Source organism: Balaenoptera acutorostrata, chromosome 2, assembly GCF_949987535.1.
Source record: "Balaenoptera acutorostrata chromosome 2, mBalAcu1.1, whole genome shotgun sequence".
Lineage (NCBI taxonomy): Eukaryota > Metazoa > Chordata > Mammalia > Artiodactyla > Balaenopteridae > Balaenoptera > Balaenoptera acutorostrata.
This window is the reverse complement of record NC_080065.1, coordinates 64,564,417-64,584,081: the sequence shown is the minus strand read 5'-3', so window position 1 is coordinate 64,584,081 and position 19,665 is coordinate 64,564,417. Positions and strand designations below refer to the sequence as shown.

At 36.1% G+C, this 19,665-nt stretch overlaps 1 protein-coding gene across 2 annotated transcripts in view; it reads left to right on the top strand.

Annotated features, from left to right (window-relative positions):
- The window catches only part of WDR41 (WD repeat domain 41), a 45,318-nt gene that overhangs the window by 15,514 nt on the left and 10,139 nt on the right, over nucleotides 1–19,665 (top strand). For both annotated transcript variants that reach the window (XM_007175881.2, XM_057541776.1), the window contains exons 5-8: nucleotides 2,844–2,906; nucleotides 8,372–8,483; nucleotides 11,489–11,551; nucleotides 14,923–15,033. In XM_007175881.2, the coding sequence (XP_007175943.2) occupies nucleotides 2,844–2,906; nucleotides 8,372–8,483; nucleotides 11,489–11,551; nucleotides 14,923–15,033 (349 nt within the window). The remainder of the gene's footprint in view (nucleotides 1–2,843; nucleotides 2,907–8,371; nucleotides 8,484–11,488; nucleotides 11,552–14,922; nucleotides 15,034–19,665) is intronic.

Sequence of the window (19,665 nt, the reverse complement as noted above, 5' to 3'; positions counted from 1 at the left end):
TTTTATTTTATTTTATTTTTATTTTTGGCTGAGTTGAGTCTTCGTTGCTGCGCGCGGGCTTTCTCTAGTTGTGGTGAGCAGGGGCTACTCTTTGTTGCGGTGCGTGGGCTTCTCATTGCGGTGGCTTCTCTTGCTGTGGAGGACGGGCTGTAGGTGCATGGGCTTCAGTAGTTGCAGCACACAGGCTCAGTAGTTGTGGCACACAGGCTTAGCTGCTCTGCGGCATGTGAGATTTTCCCAGACCAGGGATCAAACCCATGTCCCCTGCATTGGCAGGCAGATTCTTTTTTTTAATATTTATGTTTCCTTTGCCTTTTTAAAAAAAATTTATTTATTTTTGGTTGCCATGGGTCTTTGTTGCTGCGCGCGGGCTTTCTCTAGTTGCGGCGAGCGGGGGCTACTCTTCGTTGCAGTGCACGGGCTTCTCATTGCCTTGGCTTCTCTTGTTGCGGAGCACGGGCTCTAGGCGCGTGGGCTTCAGTAGTTGTGGCTTGCGGGCTCTAGAGCACAGGCTCAGTAGTTATGGCGCATGGGCTTAGTTGCTCCACGGCATGTGGGATCTTCCTGGACCAGGGATTGAATCCATGTCCCCTGCGTTGGCAGGCGGATTCTTAACCACTGCACCACCAGGAAGCCCCATATTTAGTATTTTAAAACAATTTAAAAATGTAAATGATCATTCCTCCCCATACTTTTAGTTGAAAATTTAAGATGTAGTAGCCATAGTAAAGTGTTATAAATTGCTTATACGTGCTAGGCATTGTTCTATTTTATATTTATTAACCCATTTAATCCTTATAAGTATTTCTATTATTTTCATTTACAAATAAGAAAAGAGAGGCGCAGAGAGGTTAAGTAACTTGCCCAAGGTCATGCAGCCAGTATAGGGCAGAAGGCAACAGACTGACTGCAGAGTCAGAGCTCTGAATCACTATGTAATACTGCTTTCATAAAATATTTTTCTTAAACAGATTTAGCCCTTTTATATTTGTATGTGGAATTGGGTCTGTGAAAGCCATAGCTCAATGCTATGGATAGCTAGTCTTTCATTACTTTTTTTTTTTTAAGGTATCATAGATTAACTTTAAAAAGTCTATGCTTATCTGAGAATTCTGTTTAAATAGCTTCAAGCATTACTGAAGTAAGTTTTGGAGTAAGTCCAAAGGTATAGGTGTTTCTTAGGCTTCTGTAGAACCAAGACATAGTTTATGACACACTTTAAATGAGCTCATCAGCTGAAGTGATTTCTAGACAGATTGGCAATAGGTGAAAGAATTTGAAGAAAAGGTTTAAGTGGAGATAAACGATATTTTGTGGTGATTACAATATTGCATAAACAGGGGCATAATATGCACTCATATGTTTAGGTCAGAGTAGCTTTACTACTGTTGCTCTGTTGAGGCAAATGTTATTTTATGGAGTAAAGGTCTCTTTTTTGGGTTTGTTTTCAGCATCAGTATAATCTCTGCAAAAATAGAATATCAAATACTTTTTATTAGACTGTTCCTAGGGTACTATGATACTATTTAGAGCCAATTATTAAAATTACTATTACAGTACAGACGTGAGTAGCTGGGACAATATCAGTATAAACGTTAACTGTAAATGATAGTATAGAGTTATTTCCTTTGCTGAATGACGTTTTTTGTTAAAAATAATTTCAGATTGCTTTGTTGGCAGTTCCTTTTATTCATATGAATTCTAAATTTACCCTGCTTGGGTCTTTGCTGTTAACTAACTTCATTAATTAAATGCTGAGGGTAGACTTTATATCTTTGTCAAGTGATGGTCTTAAGAGTCCACATATTTATTTGTATGCAAATGTGTTCTCAGATATGATATAAAATGTATATCTTACCATAGGAAATGGTATGAAAAATTTGAAAATCATTATGCTCCTTAGGTCAAACTAACCTTGGACATTTTATGAGAGGTCCTCTAATTATTTTAAATATGTATATAGGTAATAGGAATACACTGTTACTGTCTTCTTTCAATCAAGATAACAGTAGTAAATGATGCCAGGCACATTGAAGGAGCTTTCAGTAAATGTTAATTAATGGGTGTGATAGTTTTTAGTATAAATATTTTATGTTCAATGTTTATTAGATTACGGTAGACTGTTTTGGAGAATAAAACTTTTTATATAGTTGCAATATTTAATGCCTGTAAACATTCAGTATTCAGACCATTCATTTTGTTGGTATTTTCAAATGGTTTGATAGTAAAATTTACCTCAGACTTATTTTATTTTATTTTATTTTTTTTTTTAAATTGGGACAATTTTCTTTTTTTTTTTTTTTCTTTCTTTTTTTTTTTTTAAAGGATTTTCTTATTTATTTATTTATTTATTTATTTTTATTTTTGGCTGTGTTGGGTCTTCGGTTCGTGCGAGGGCTTTCTCCAGTTGCGGCAAGCGGGGGCCACTCTTCATCGCGGTGCGGGGACCGCTCTTCATCGCGGTGCGCGGGCCTTTCTCTATCGCGGCCCCTCCCGTCGCGGGGCACAGGCTCCAGACGCGCAGGCTCAGCAATTGTGGTTCACGGGCCCAGCTGCTCCGTGGCATGTGGGATCTTCCCAGACCAGGGCTCGAACCCGTGTCCCCTGCATTAGCAGGCAGACTCTCAACCACTGCGCCACCAGGGAAGCCCCAGACTTATTTTAGATTATAAGTCTGCTATGCTAAGTTGATGAATTGATTTTTGTGGTAGTATAAACATGAAATATTTCATGCTTTATATATTTTCTATGTAAATGTGTAATATTTGTGATTTATTTATTAGAAAAATTATAATTAAGGTTTTAAAATTCTGCTGAGAAATTATTTCTTAACATAAATTTAGGTATGGGATTGTGATACTGGCAGACAAGTTCAGAAAGTGTCATGCTTCCAGTCTACTGTAAAGGTAAAATCTTAATCAGATACTTTACGGTAATAATCTTTTTGTTTCAGAAAAAATTGTTTAATGGTTTAGATGAAATTACTTTTGTAGGTTTCAAAAATTATTTCTTCCACACATACACAGTCATTTGGTTCTTCTAAGACTAGATTTTGGGGAGTATATACATTAAATGCTAGAATTTTGAATTTTAAATTAGAGCAAGAGGTGAATCTCTATAGTAAGATAAGGAAAAAGGTAGTAACTAGTATGTTTTTAGTAGGTAATTCTAGGAAGAGATATTACTTTCAAAGTGACTACAGCAATAGCTAGTCTCTTTTTTGTTTGTTTGTTTTAGCTTTGAACTAAAACATGGAGTTATTTGTCCCTCACCGTCTATCTTCTATAAAATGATAAGGGTAAGACATAGCAATTACTTAGTTCCAGAACAAAATCTTTTGTGGCTAATTGGCTGCTACTGTTAGGTTCATTCATTTTATAAACAAATATTAATCGGAGCTTATTACTTGATAGGAACTCTGCTACACGTTGGAGAAACAAACTTGGATAAGACTTGGCTACTTCGATTTCGGTAGAAGAAATTACCTTAAATGTTCTCAGAAAGTACACTGTTTTTCAATAATGTCAGCAAGTTTGGGGAAAGATACTAGTAAACTGAAATAGTGTTTCCTCATTTGCTTTGAAGATTACTGATCTCTGTATTGGAGCTAACACTTTCAATGTAAAAAAAAATCAGTGTGCCAATAGTCAAAGTATTTCATTTTTTTTCCTAAAAGGCAGCATCTCTGGTAGCCATCTTATGCTACTATGCTATTCTGATTATCAATTTAGAAAAGTTTCTGGGGAAGAAAGGGCCATTTATTATATACTGGTATCCAATTTTACAATGGACTGTCTTTGAAGAAGTCAATAAAGTATTGACTTGATCAAAATCTCTATGCTTTATGTGAAAAGATGCTCCTATTAAATCCCTCAAAAGATAGTCTTGCTTATTTGACTGAGATCATTAGGATTCAAATGAAAATATATGCATTGAAGGAACAGGGAAGGAGAAAAAATTTAGTGTATTTGGGGGAAATTCCTTTGGTGAGCTGTTTCATGTAACTGGTCAATAAAAAGTATCTTATTTCGGTATGGTGAAAGGACGACTTTTTTTTTTAGTGAGCAGCCTCCTTCCCCTTGAAAGTACTTCTTAAAGGGGTTTTACTGTACTGTTAATCAGCTAGATAGTTGTATTTATTCCCACTGTGATCCTGTTTCACATTTAAAAAAATCGTTAAATACAGCATTTCACTCATTTTAGTTCAGTGGTTCAGTTGTTCTTGAACTGATAGTTTATCAAAGATTTCAGATCGTTAATAAATATAAGAAATACTATTATTTATTTTTTGAACTAGTAAAGTTTCTTTATACGAGATGATATTAGCAAGGAGATGCTGAAGTTGGCATTTTTATTGTCATTGAGAGTATAATCAAAATGATCTTCCTGGAAGGCAGTTGACTTTATGAATGAATCTTAAAAAATTATTATATGAATTGACCCAGTGATTCTACTCCTAGAAAACTCTTTAAAGAAGTGATAAAAACTTGGGCAGAGATTTATGAACAGAAATATATATTACAAATATATTTTATAAATGGATGATTGGCAGTATCCTAAATGTCTTATAGGAAAATAGTTAAATTATGGTAGATATATATGCTAAAAATGGTTTCAGAAGAACACGTAGCGTTTGGAAAATGCTAATGATAAGATGTTAAGTAACAAAAGCAGTATAGTATCCTCAACAAAACACTAGCAAACCAAATCCAACAACGTATAATAAGGATTATGTACCATCATCAAGTGAGATTTATCCTAGGAATATGAGTTTAGTTTAACATCTGAAAAATCAATCAATGTAATATACCATATATGGTAAGAATAAAGGATGGAAAACATATGATCATCTCAACAGATGCAGAGAAAGCATTTGACAGACTCCAACATCCTCTCATGATAAAATACTCAACAGACTAGCAGTAGACGAGAGCTTCCTCAACCTGATAAAGGGTGTCTAGGGAAACACAGCACCTAACATCATATTAATGGTGAAAGACTGACTGAATACTTTCCTCCTGAGTTCAGGAACAAGACAAGGATGTCTGCATTTGGCATTTCTCTTCAACATTGCACTGAAGGTTCTGACCCAGGGCAGTTAGACAATAAAAATGAAATAAAAATCATCCATAGGGACTTCCCTGGTGGCGCAGTGGTTAAGAATCTGCCTGCCAATGCAGGGGACATGGGTTCGATCCCTAGTCCGGGAAGATCCCACATGCCGCAGAGCAACTAAGCCCGCGCGCCACAACTACTGAGCCCGCGCTCTAGAGCCCACGAGCCACAACTACTGAGCCCAAGTACCACAATTAGTAAAGCCCACGTGCCTAGAGCCCATGCTCTGCAACAAGAGAAGCCACCGCAAGGAGAAGCCCATGCATCGCAACAGAGTAGCCCCCACTTGCCGCAACTAGAGAAAGCCTGCGCGCAGCCCCGAAGACCCAACGCGGCCAAAAATAAATATAAATAAATAAATAAATTTATTTTAAAAAAAGCATCCAGGGGGCTTCCCTGGTGGCGCAGTGGTTAAGAGTCTGCCTGCCAATGCAGGGGACACGGGTTTGAGCCCTGGTCTGGGAAGATCCCACATGCCACAGAGCAACTGGGCCCGTGAGCCATAATTACTGAGCCTGCACGTCTGGAGCCTGTGCTCCGCAACAAGAGAGGCCGCGACAGTGAGAGGCCCGCACACCGCAATGAAGAGTGGCCCCCGCTTGCCACAACTAGAGAAAGCCCTCGCACAGAAACGAAGACCCAACACAGCCATAAATAAATAAATTAATTAATTAAAAAACTGTTGGAAAAAAAAATCCATATTAGAAATGAAGAAATAAAACTGTTTCTATTCACAAGTGACATGCTCTTCTGTATAGAAAATCCTATATCCATAACAAAACTATTAGAACTAATAAATGGATATAGCAAGATTTCAGGATACAATCTCAATATACAAAAAATTAACTGTATTTCTTTAAACTAGCAATGAGCATTCCAGAAATTAAGAAAATTTATTTGCAATAGCATCCAAAAAATAACATAGAAATAAATTTAATAAATTTAAAGAAGAGCTATGAGACTTGTATACCAAAAACTACAAAACATTGTTGAAAGAAACTAATGAAAATATGAATTCATGGATCAGATTTAATATTGTTAAGATTGCAGTGTTACCCAAATGATCAACACTGGACAGAATCTCAGCAGGCTTTTTTCCCTCAGAAATTGACAGGCTGATCCTAAAATTCACGTAGAAGTAAAGGGGACCCCAGAATAGCTAAAACAGTTGTGTAAAGAAAGAACAAAGTTTCAAGATTGAAACTTACAAATTTCAAAGTTTACTACAAAGCTGTAGTAATCAAGACAGTGTGGTACTGGCATAAAGATAGACATACAGATCAGTGGAATAGAACTGAGAGTCCAGAAATAAAATCTCACATATGTGGTTAATAGATTTTTGACAAGGGTGTCAAGTCCCTCCAATAAGAGAAAGAATAGTCTCTTCAACAAATAATACTGGATCTAGGTATCTACATACAAAATAATGAAATTGGATCCCTACCTCATGCCATATCCAAAAATCCGTTCAAAATGGGTCAAAGACCAAGATATAAGAGCTGAAATTATAAAACTCTTAGAAGGAATATGAGTAAATCTTTGTGTCCTCAGGCGGTACAAAGTGTCACCTTTGTGTCCTAGATGTGATAGCAAAAGTATAGCAACAAAAGAAAAAAATGATAAATTGGACTTCATCAAAATGAAAAGCTTTTATACCTCAAAGGATACCATGAAGAAAGTGAAAGGACAACCAATAGGATGGGAGAAAATACTTGCAAATCATATATCTGATAAGGAACTTGTATCTTGATTATATAAAAAGAGCTCTTACAAATTAACAATAAAAAAGACAACCCAATTAAAAACAAAGAATTTGAAAGGCATTTCTCTGAAGAAGGTGAGCAAGTGGCCAATAAGCACATGAAAAGAAGCTCAACATATTAGTCATTAGAGAAATGCAGTTCAAAACATAATGTGACACTATTTCACATGCACTAGATGGCTAATATCTAAAAGACAGATAATAACAAATATTGGTAAAGATGTGGAGAAATTAGAACCCTCTTACATTGTTGGAGGGACTGTAAAATGGTACAGCCACCTTGGTAAATAGTTTGATAGTTCATCAAAATGTTAAATAGAGTTATCATTTGACCCAGCAATCTCACTCCTAGGTATTCGCAAGAGAAATAAAAATGTCCACACAAAAACATGTACATGAATGTTCATAACAACATTACTCATACTAGCCTAATGGTGGAAACAACTTAAATGTCAATGAACTGATGAATGGATAAAATGTGTATAACCATACAGTGGAATATTATTTGGCAATAAAAAGGAATATAGTACTGAGATTAAAAAATCAGAGATTAGACACAGTAGGACCTCTTGAAGTACAAACTGCACTGATTATTTTCAACCCTTTTTATTCCAGCAGTTTAAAAAGCAACCCCATCCTCAGCCCAGGGAAGACTACCAGAACCTTTTCCTTTTTTTTTTCTTTCTTTTTTTTTTTTTTTTTTACATATTCTCTCTTGCCCTTGTGTTCACTCAGAGTTAATGGGTGGGGAGAGAACTATTAAAGTTGTGGACTTTAAAGTACTATTAAAGGTAAAGGACTTCTACCAACCTTGAAACAATTTCCTGAGTCAAGAATTAGGAGGTATTAATTTGAAAGATACATAAAAACTAAGGTCATATTTTCAGTTTTATTTAAAAAGCAGTTTACGTTAAGCTTGTGTATTAGTTGTCTATTACTGAGTAACAAATTACCTCAAAACTTAGTTGTTTAAAACAATATCTCAGTGGTGGTGGTCAGGAATAGAGAGCAGTTTAGCTGGATGGTTCTGTCTCAGTGTCTCTCCTGAGGTTGCTGTCACCTTCAGGTGACTGGGGTTGGAGGTGTTAGGGGGTCAGATGCTTGGTGAGTTAGTGTTGGTTGTTGTCCAGAGGCCTCACTTCCTTGCCTCACTTCTTTGAGGGTAAATAAAAGATGCCAGCCACAATTAAAAAAAAAAAAAAGATGGATCTTTCTCCATGCGGCTGCTTGTGTGTTTTCACTGTAGAGTGAGTGATGTGAGAGAGCAAGGAGGTAGCCACCATGTCTTTTGTGACTTAGTCCTTTAAGTCACACACCATTCCTTCTGCCACATTCTGTTCATTGGAAGCTAGTGACTTAGCAGAGCCCACATTCAAGGGGAAGAGAATCAAGCTCCACCTCTTGAAGGGAAAGGGTATCAACTTGACATATTTTAAAACCACTGATGAATGCTTGAATTTCTAAACTGATAACTATTTCACATGAATTTTGCAGTGTTTAGCTCTTCTTCAGAGACTAGATGTTTGGCTTTCTGGTGGGAATGACCTCTGTGTGTGGAACCGAAAATTAGATCTCCTGTGTAAGACTAGTCACCTTTCTGATACAGGTAAAAACAAATCAAGGTAATTGTGAACCATGATAGACTCTAAAAAGACACAGTGAATCTTCAAAGAGACTTTGCATGAATACAAAGGAAATATAGATTTTCTTTTTAATTCTGAATATAAGATGTAGCCGTATTTCTCCAATTCAGGTTAAGAGTTTTGTAAAATATATTTCCATCTCAAGTTGGAAGGAAAAGATCCCCCTTCCTTTGGCTTCCCCTTCCTTTCTAACAGAACTTCTCAAAAGTGATCAAGAAAAACCTTTTCATATATGCTTCTGGGCCATGTCTTAAACTGAGTTTGATGAGCATGTTGACCCCTGGAAGCAGATCTTTATGACTTTACAATAGCATTTTCTTCTTTATTTGTAGGGTCATCAGACTTGGAATAGATTCCTAAGGATGACCTCATTTTACAGTTGGTTTTACTAGAGAAATTTCACTCATGTGCAAACTTACTAACAAAATTCTATTTTCTCAGAATTCTGTTGACATATACTTTTGGTTTTAATAGAAAAAAAATCAGTTTTGACTTATATTGATATCAAGGAACTTAAAAAATAAAAATAAAAATTTATTCAGAGTAAAAATATTTAAGTATAAATGAGTAAATTTAAATGACAGTAACCTTGAAGTCATGTGATACACTATTAACTATTTTTGTTTCTAAAAGTAGTGAAATGAACCCATGGACATCCTAGAAAGAATACAGGCATACCCTGTTTTATTGCACTTTGCTTTATTGGGCTTTGTAGATACTGCATTTTTTACAAATTGAATGTTTGTGACAGCTCTGAGTCATGCAAGTCTATTGGCACCATTTTTCCAACAGCATTTTTCACTTTGTGTTTCTGTCACATTTTGGTAATTCTTGCAATAGTTCAAACCCTCCACCAGCAAAAAGATTATGATTGGCTGAAGGCTCAGACGGTGGTTAGTATTTTTTTAGCAATGAAGTATTTTTAAATTAAGGTACTAATATGTACGTTGTCTTCTAGACATAATACTATTGCACATTTAATAGATGACAGTATAGTGTAAACATAACTTTTATATGCACTGGGAAACTAAAAAATTTGTGTGACTTGCTTTATTGTGACAATTGCTTGATTTTGGTGGTCAGGAACCGAACCTGAAATATCTCCAAGGTATGCCTGTGTTATTAAAGCATGTTGTTGTCGTCTTAAGGGTATTAGGAGCCCTGTGAGTTGCATTTACACTTCATTACTGGAACTAGTTTATCTCCACATGGGTATTATAAAATACCAGAAAAATAATATGATGTCTTAGCAAAACTAAATCCATACCTTACTAGGATTTACAGTTTAACTTCTCAATTCAATGTTCAATCACTAGTAATCTTGTTTGAATCTAGAGTGTGTTTTCATGTTTACTATCATGAGTTATATCTCTTTATTTACATATACATTTTCCTTCCTATTTCTTATACTAGCCTGTGGGTATCTGTGAATTTTTATTTCATGAATTATTAGTAATTATGTTGTGAAATATTGAAATCAGGGCTAAAAACACCTTTTGTATGTTAATGGAAATAACCACCTATCACTGCAATCCCCCTTCCTGTTACGAGTTATCTTTGAGTACTGTACATTAAGTAGTCACAGTGCCCTGTTTATCAGTGTTTCAAGAGATAGCAGAAATCTTTGAGGAAATCAGTTAGAAAGCTTTGAAAAGGCCTTAGGTTGCCATTGGTGAGCTTTTCATGATTTGGATTTAGCAGTACTCTTAGACCCTTATCTTACGAAGCTCCTTTCAATAAGCCTTGCTTGATTTATGGACTGACAGGGCTTTTAGAACAGTTATTACATATCTGGAAATAAGCAAAGATAATCTTAAGTCAGTCTGATGCAATGGAAGGAGCCTTGGACTAGAAAACAGGACATCCATGCCCTTTCCAGCAATATTTTCTGTGATTCTGTGTATTAAGTTGCTACTTCCGGATTAATGAGTTTCCAGTATTTTTATTTCATAAATAATTTAATAAACATTTTTTTAAACAAGCTGTTTTCTGCATCTGGAATTCTCCCCTGCTACCCCTTCCCCTGCTCTCCTATCTCTTCTACTTCTCGTACCACTCCTCCTCCCCTTTCTCCTCCACCACCATCATCTCCTCGTCTTGAACATGGGAAAATAGAAACATACTGTTAAAACAGTATGTGGAGAAAAGATTTTGGCCAGAAATACTCCCCAAGTGGGAAGGTAAAGTAAATGAGTAGAATACTTTCCAAATTTGTGTATATGTTATAAATTACGTATATATAAAATTATATATATTTTATAATGGAGAAGTTAACTTTAATAATCAGGGTTTTTTGCCAACACATGTGGTGGTTCTAAATCTAATACATGAATTCTTTAATTTTTGCTGACAGAAGTAATAATTGTAACATATCTTATAGAAGTTATGGTTACCCTAAAATCATTTCATGATTCAGCTATAAAAAGATACTTAGAACTGTATGCTTAATAAATGAAATGTGATGGAATGTTGAATCTGATTATTCTAGTAATTCAAGGAGTTTTGTAAATGTGTTGATTGACTATAAACATATTATTTGAAGGCCACTTTCCTAGCTGTTGACTGTTGGCTCACTCATTTATTGCCAGGGAGCCCACCCAGGCTTCTTAAATTTACTTTGAGGAACATGCCAATTTTATATCTCATTTGAGCTAGCCATCTTGTAAATGGTGATGATGATTATCTTAAGGGGTCCCTGGTAAATAAGTTCACCACAATAGTAAAAATATTCAAAGAGCATTTCCTACCCTTAATAAATCAATAATGTCTTCCAGAGGTCTCACCTACTTTTCACAAAATCATTTTCCGTATGTAAGCAGGCACGGAAGTGTGATGTAGCAAATTGTGTGTGCTTTATAGTTACCATCCCCTTTATAGGAATGACCAACATAAATCTGAGAATGTTTTTGTTTTTGATGTAATCCATGAAGAAAATAATTTAACCTTCGTTTTATATGTTTTTGTGAAGGGATCAGTGCTTTGATTGAAATACCTAAGAACTGTGTTGTGGCAGCAGTTGGCAAAGAACTGAGTGAGTATGACTCTTTTTTACTTTTATTTCTTCTTTTTAAAAATGTTAAACTAGCCTTGTATACACATTTCAGAAAGACTAATTCAAGGGACATCTTTCCCGCCCCAGTCTTGGCCTCCTGGGATTGTCGAAGTGATGTGGAGTCCAAGACATTTTCAAGATGTTAGGTCAGTTTTTGTACCACACTTGGTCTAGCATAGCCGAGTGCCAAGGTAACCCCACTCCTCTGATGCTAGAGAAGGCCATTTACATTCCACAGTCCTCTCTGTTACTGATCCACACTCATACACTTACTTAGCAAAAACTTTAGCCACATAAAACAACTACCAACATTCTGGAAACTAAAAGCTTGAGTTGGGAGTGTTGGAGGAGGATTATTTTGGGAGTTCACTAAGATAGGAACTGTGGAGGTTTTGCCTCAGGAAGCCAGAATGGGGCCCATTTTCTTGGGGGGGGGGAGTTTATGCCATTTCCCTCAGAGTAGTGGGATAGCAGAAGGAGGGATAGCAACAGGAATTTTGTAAATGTATTAACTGATTATAAACATGCAGTTTGAAGGACACTTTCTTAGCTGTTAACTGTTGGCTAACTCATTTACTGCCAGGAGCCTGCAGTAAAAAAAAAAACTTTTATGTTCATTACCTTATGGATGAAATTTGGGTGCTGAGAAGTGATAGAGTAAGCACACTTCTTAAAAGCTGCTTTTTTCTTGAAGAGTTTTTGTAATGTAGCCCAGAGAGCATTTGCTATTACTTGTGCTGCTGCTTCTAGAGACCAGCCTTGAGATTTGCTATGACCATCAGTTGGCATGTTTGCAGATGCCAGTGAGCCATGAGCTAATTGTTCACCATTTATAAACTGCTGTCTGCAGGCTCCACTGCTTTGCAGTCACATTTCTCTTTCTTCAGCTGAACTTTCTGTGTGTAATCATGTCTGAGAAGTAATTTTCTAGACCCTGTGCTTATTCTTTCTTTTCATAAAGTAGTTTCTAAAGATATAATTTTGTGTTTAGTTTTTTTTCTTTTTCCTTCCTTGCAGAAATTCAGTTTTCCCATGTTCTTTATTGACCTGGAAAGACATCTAGCTTTTCCCTGCCTTTTTCCTCTTGTGTCAATCACTTGTGTTTTGCTGGTTTTACTCTAACTCAGTGGTTCTTACATTTTAGTGTGCCTGAGAATGACTTGAAGGACTTGTTAAAAACACAGATTACTGGGCCTTACTCTCAGTTTCTAATTCACTAATTCTGGAGTGGGGCCTGAGCTTCTGCGTTCTAACAGGTTCTCTGGTAGTGCTGAGGTTGCTGGTCTGGGACCATACTTTGAGGATGGCTGCTGTAAATATTTTGATCCACTTCTTTCCATCTCAGTACTGTTGCTCTATTCAGGTACTCATCTCCTCTTTTGCCTGCTCTGTTGTGATAGTCCCCTAACTTGTCTTCCTTCCTCTACCTTACTGCTTCTCAAATGCCTTCTCCTCTAGTTTAGTGCTTCCCAGATACATTTTCCAGTAGATGCTAGAGGGATCTATCTAAAATGCAGGCTTCAAAACGATACAGATGCACTTACTTGCAAAGCAGGAATAGAGACACAGAGGTAGAGAATGGATGTATGGATACGGGGCAGCGGGTGGGGGATGAATTGGGAGATTGGGATTGAAATATATACACTATTGATGCTATGTATAAAGTAGATAACTAATGAGAACCTACTGTGTAGCACAGGGAACTCTGCTCAGTGCTCTGTGGTGACCTAAATGGGAAGGAAATCCAAAAAAGAGGGGATATATGTATACGTATAGTTGTTTCACTTTGCTGTATAGCAGAAACTAAAACAACATTTTAAAACAACTATACTCCAATAAAAATTAATTTAAAAAAATAATGCAAGCTTCAAAGCTTCAGTGGCTTCCGATTGCCTACATCAGTTGTTTCTGGACTCTCAAATTTCTGGTTAGTACAAAAGGTCAAACTTGTGGAGATCAACATAGAGTTGCCAGTTTTTATTTTGTTTAGTGAAAACATTAAAAATCTCAAACCAGAAACCAAGAAACCAAACAAACTACCATTTACCACCCTGATTTTATAAAAATAAGTTTTAAACAACAAAATATGAAGAACATGATCTCAGAAAAAAAGAATAGGACTTTAAATTGAATACATTTAGTTTTATTAAAAAAACTTATGTAGTCCTTATTTTTTCTCATTTTTGCTGCAGATGAAAGAAATCTTTGCCCTAGGAACCAGTGTAAGGACACCAGTAGCCTACAAGTCCAGATTTTTCAACATATCAAATCATGCCCTCCATTATCTCCCTCCTGCTTCCTTTGAGTCCTGTATCACTTGCTTGTTAACACTGAATTGCCTGGGATTCCCCAACCTCTATGCCTTCATTTCTGTTGTCACCCTTTATTGGACTTGTCCTCCTACTTATTGTCCTCTTCCATCTGGCTAATTTCTAAAATAAGAGATTTTTATTGAATGAATTAGTGAATTCATTGAAATAGTAATAAAAGCAACACTAATGCCTCAACGGAAGTTAGAATATTAGCTAAAAAAAAGGAAGAAATGAAAGTTGGTTTTATTCAGAAAATAATTTATAAAAAATACAAATATTCTTAAAAACGAGGTTCTGCATTTTACTTAGTCTTATAAAATAAATATGTCGTGCCATTTCTCCTTATAAAAATAAGTTTTATTCCTTTAAATATACTATCTTTTCTTAAGACTAAGCTTGTGCCAATGTACTTGGTTTTAAATGTTCCATACCAATTTCTCTTTTTCTAATGTGAGGGTTCCTCTCAACAGGAAATAGAATTTCTGTGTGCACTAGCTGCAGTGACTTTGAGGCTTTTATTATCAATAGCTAAGCAAGGCTATCAGCTCTGAGTACTCATCCTGGTTCAGAAGTCCAGAATTTTTCTATTAATCCTTTTTTAGAATTGACTATTGCTTCTCTTTTATCTTCTGATCTAATTCATATTTGTTTTATTTCCTCGAAGTTATTACATATGTGACCCTTGTGAATACTTGTCTATAGAGACTATATTTATGGACTCACTGAGCAGTTTCACATTATCTTTTGTACTTTGTAGTTTTTTGTTCAGAGGCTTCATTCATGGTTGGTAGTGGGTTTAGAAGAGTTTTAATAAAGGGACAGAGCTCTGAGGACACACTCACTTGGGATTTTAGTAGATCATTTCAAACATCTCAAGCATTTGAAAGAAATATTTTAAAGTAGCATGAACAAGGCTGTCTTTGGAGATGGGTTTTTCAGTATTTTAGGTATTTCTCAATGAAATGCTAGCTTTTTGAGCAGAAATATAACTTTAATCTTTGACCATTTTAATAAAATTATATCTGTCTTTTCATTTAGTAATTTTCAGGCTGGTAGCACCCACAGAGGGATCACTAGGATGGGATATTCTTCAAGTTAAGCGCCTTCTTGATCACCAGGATAATATTCTCTCACTGGTTAATGTTAATGGTAAGTAAGCTCATTGTGTAAATGTTGATATTATGTAAAAAGTTTTTAACTTTTTAACCTGTTTTGAACTTCAGTCTTGTTTCGTTCTAGGATTCTAGAATTACCATGATGAAAATAATGCTATTAATTAGTAGGGATTGGCAGTCTTTTATTTTCTGAGGTTTAAACCAGTGGAATTCATCAAGTTTCGTAGATTGTTAGGTCTTAGATTTAGGCACAAGGGGAGGAATAGAGTTGGGCAGAGAAAAGGGATGACGGAGGAGAGAGCATACTTACCTCAGGTGCTGCTTGGTAGCTGTGGGATGATTGTTGTAGGCTATCAGTACTAATGCTTGGTAGCATTTTGACTTTTTTGGCAAATGGTCCTGGCTAGTTTCTCTTTTGAAGATCACACAGTACAAATTATATAGCACTCTACTTACAGTAGAATGAGCTGGATTCAAGCCAGTTGTAATTATGATTGAAGAGTCAGAGAATACACCAAACTAAAGGTCTGCAGAAAATGGGTCATATCTGCCCTTCCTCATGGTTGTGTGTGTTGGTTTGCCAGACTTTCTTTCTTTCTTTTTTTTTTTTTTTTACTTTTTGGCCGCATGGCACGTGGGATCTTAGTTCCCCGACCAGGGATTGAACCACCCCCCCTGCAGTGGAAGCACACAGTCCTAACTGCTGGACTGCCAGGGAAGTCCTGCCAGATTTTCTATTTGGCTTTATAATGATTTTAATGAGTTATCTCCTGTGAGCTGAACCTGACATCAGATGACAGGATAGGATCACAAACCACAAATCCTGGGATTTAGCTACTTCACTTTCAAATAAAGTGACACCTTATATCATCAGAGCTTTCCTGGGTGATCTGTGTTTTGAGGTCAGATGGGAGGACTCCTGGGTGGCTTGAGTTTGATAGTCTGGAGGACACTATAAGAGGGTTCTGTAAGGATGCCATGAATATGATGTTGTAAGGGGACTGGACTGCACCTCCTGACCTGAGATCTGGGTTGGCTGTTTTTGAGCAATACTTTGTAGAAACATGAGGCAGAGGGAAAGGGGCACAGACAGCACTAAGTGTAGTCTCCATTTGTATGCTGTTCAGTCACATTTTCAGGTACATCAGTGAGAATGTCCCTTCCAGCTCCAAAATTTTCCTCTCCAATAGCCATTTGCTTGTTCATCCCAGCTGCAAGTCTTTCTGATGACTAGATTGTCTATATGATAGAAACAATAATATTAGGAGCACCACTTTATTTTTCTCTGGGGGCTCCTTTTCTTCTAGCCATGATGGCAGCACAAAAGGCAGGTTCTTATTTGGAAGTCCCTCTGACACTGAGCCAGAGAAGCTCCAAGGCCCTAAAGCTGTTGAGAAAGGCACAGCAGTGTTTTGGCCATTACAGTGGTCATGCCTAGTTGTCCCATTTTAGCAGTGAAGCATTGGAACCAGGACCTGGCATGTTTCCTTAATGAAGGTGATGGGATGTTCCTGAGGTAGCCTTAACCTCATGGCACTTCTTCGGCTGTGTGATGTACAGAGAAGCTTATAACAGTTTAACCAAGAAAGCTTTCTTCAGGTATTTCTTTGCCAACTTTTTAAGGGAAGGAAAATGGAAAGCTAAAGCAAAAAAAAAAAAAAAAAAATTGTTAATAAAAATTACAGAAAACCCCTAGTGCTTTTTACTTTATAAATTCCATGACTATAAAATTATACTACAGAATATAAGTAAGCCAAAAGCATATTTAAGAATCATATATGGACAAGTGGTCTGGTAAAATTTGTGACAGTCTTACCTCGTATATAGACACATCTGCCATGCTGCAGATTTTGGCAATCCTGAAATGATTATGTTGTACAATTCCCAGTTCCACTTTCAGCCCTGCTTCTTTATCCCCACCAATTACCAATTAAAGATGTGGCCAGTTACTGGGTTTATAACTCACAGGAAAAGTACATTTTCATTGAGGTGGCCCTAGGGCAACCTTAGAATGGTACAACAGAGAACTCCTACAAATGTAGATAATGAATACCAGGTTTGCCAGTGAGGTCTGAATGCCTGTGCAGAGATTTTCTAAGCCAGACATACAAGATAACCTTGCTTATCTCTTCTGGCAAAAGGCTCTGGGTGCTGCTTCTTTATTTTATTCCTTTTCTTGTTTTGTACTGACAGCATGGTATGGTAGTCACAAAGTATTAGTACTTCTGAGGGACGGGTAGACAGGTATCAGGTGAGATTTTCATACGAAGTGACTTTTGATAATTGCATAGGATGAAAATCCATCCATATATATAATATACATCGAGGTTGTTTGGTGTGAAACATTTTGAATGACTAGTTTGGGATAATTTACATAGCAATAAACTATACTGACTCAGGTCAGTGCCAGCATTTTATTTTTAGTGAAAAATTCTAACTGGGCTCAAGTACTTTGCTATTACATAGATGAATTACAGACACTTGGAGGAGATCAGAGCAGGCAGCTGTGTGGTCTCAGTAGGTTAACTCTGTTATAATGACGCATGCAGAATTGGAATCGAGAAGGATCTTCACTTGTTAACATCTCTGGTTCTTTTGTAGTTTGAGTGAGATTGGAAAGAGGAGGGAAGGGGATGGAAAAGAAGGTCATGGAAAGATTACTACTGTCTTAACTTTCCCACTATTAGAACTAGAAGCCTGTTTCTCTCCACAGGTGAGAAATGAACTTAATTCTTCACAGAGAGAATTCTATAGAGTCTGTTAATAAACTATATAGAAATTGGACTTGGAACCAAGACAAAATAATATTTACCTGTATGATTGCTGGTAATTCTTTATTTCTACGAGATTGTTCATCTAGTTATTAGAGATTTCTGTCCTGCTGGTTTATTTGATAAATGGAATAATTAAATCATAATTACTCATCCATGTATTCCTAAATTACAAGTAACTGGATGTTTTAATACCATTAATATGGAATAATACCAGGGGTTCAAAATAATACCAGGGACTCAAAGATAACATTTGATGTCTTTTTTAAATGGCTACACATTATTTAATTTGATTTTTACAGTCATCTTCATTTAATGCCTGAGAAATCCAAGATAGAAAAAGATTAAATGACTTTCTGAAGACCAACCACATGGCTAGTAACAGGCAAAGCCAAAATTAAAACTAGAGTTTCTAGACTCACAGTGCATTGTTCTGTTCCTCCTAAATATAAAGGAATTAAAATAAATTACATTTCTTTAAGATAGTTTTTAGTCTCAGCAGTTGTACATTTTCTATTAAATGTATAATTTGTCAACTGTCTTAGTTGGCCCACTAATTTCATTTTTATTAAAGGTTTTAAAAACTTGTTGTTGTGCAAATACTACATATGAGGAAACAGAAACATAAAAATGTAAAAATGAAAATCATCCTACCATACAGCATTAAGTACAGGTTCATATCCTTCTAAGTGTTTTTCTGGGCGTATATATGTATGTATATGTGTATACATATGGTGTGCTTTTTGTAACAGTATGTCATGAATATATTTCTGTATTAATATAACATAATTTTACAACTTAGTTTTCAATAACAGCGTAACTATTTCATTTCGTGGATGTTATTTATTTATTCGATCCCCAGTTGGATGTTTTAGGATATCTTTAGAATTTTAATACTATGTGTAACAGCCTTGTCACATATGTCTTTTATGTACTTTCCTCAGGATAAATTCCTAGAAGTGGAATTGTTAGATCAATGGGTTTACAATTTTTTAAGGTTTTGATGTATATTACCAAGGATTGCAAAGATTACACCAGTTTATACTAGGGCATGAATAGTACGTGAGTGTGCTGATTCCTTATGCTTTTGCTGGCATTGGGTGTTCTCGTGTTTTATAATCTTTCCCGATTTGCAAGTCAGTAAATAGTATCTCATTGCTTTTAGATGTCTTTGATTATTAGGGAATTGAACGTCTTTTCACATGTTTACTGGCCATTTGTATTTCTTGTTTTGCCAGTTCGGGTCCTTTGCCCATTTTTCTGCTGGAGTGCTTATCTTGTTCTTAGTGATTTCTAAGAAGTCCTTATGTATCAAGTATAATCAACCTATTTCGACATCTAAATTGCAGAGTTTTCCCAGAGTTTTGTCATTTAAATGTATGATTTTTGGGGACTTCCCTGGCGGTCCAGCGGTTAAGACTTCCCCTTCCAATGCAAGGGGTGTGGGTTTGATCCCTGGTCGGGGAGATAAGATCCCACCCACATTCCTTGAGGCCAAAAAACCAAAACATAAAACAGAAGCAATTTTGTAACAGATTCAATAAAAAGTTAAAAAATGGTCCACAGCAAAAAAATCTCTTAAAAAAAAAAAGTATGATTTTGTGCTAAGCAGGTGTTTACTCATATCTCTTTCCCCAGCCTCCACTCTGTCTCCTTGAGAAGCCTTTTAGCACTCCATATTCATAAAACATTCACCTTTATTTTTCTCAGTTCTTTAAATACCTTTAATGTTTTAATCTGTTTGAAACTTATTTTGGTATATGTGAAATAACAGAAAAAATATATATTGGTCTTTGCCCCCAGTTCCTGGCACAGAGTTCCTTAAAACTCTTGTAATTGCCCAAGAGATAAGAGCACAAGGAACATCTTTTGTTCTAATATTTGGTCTAATATTT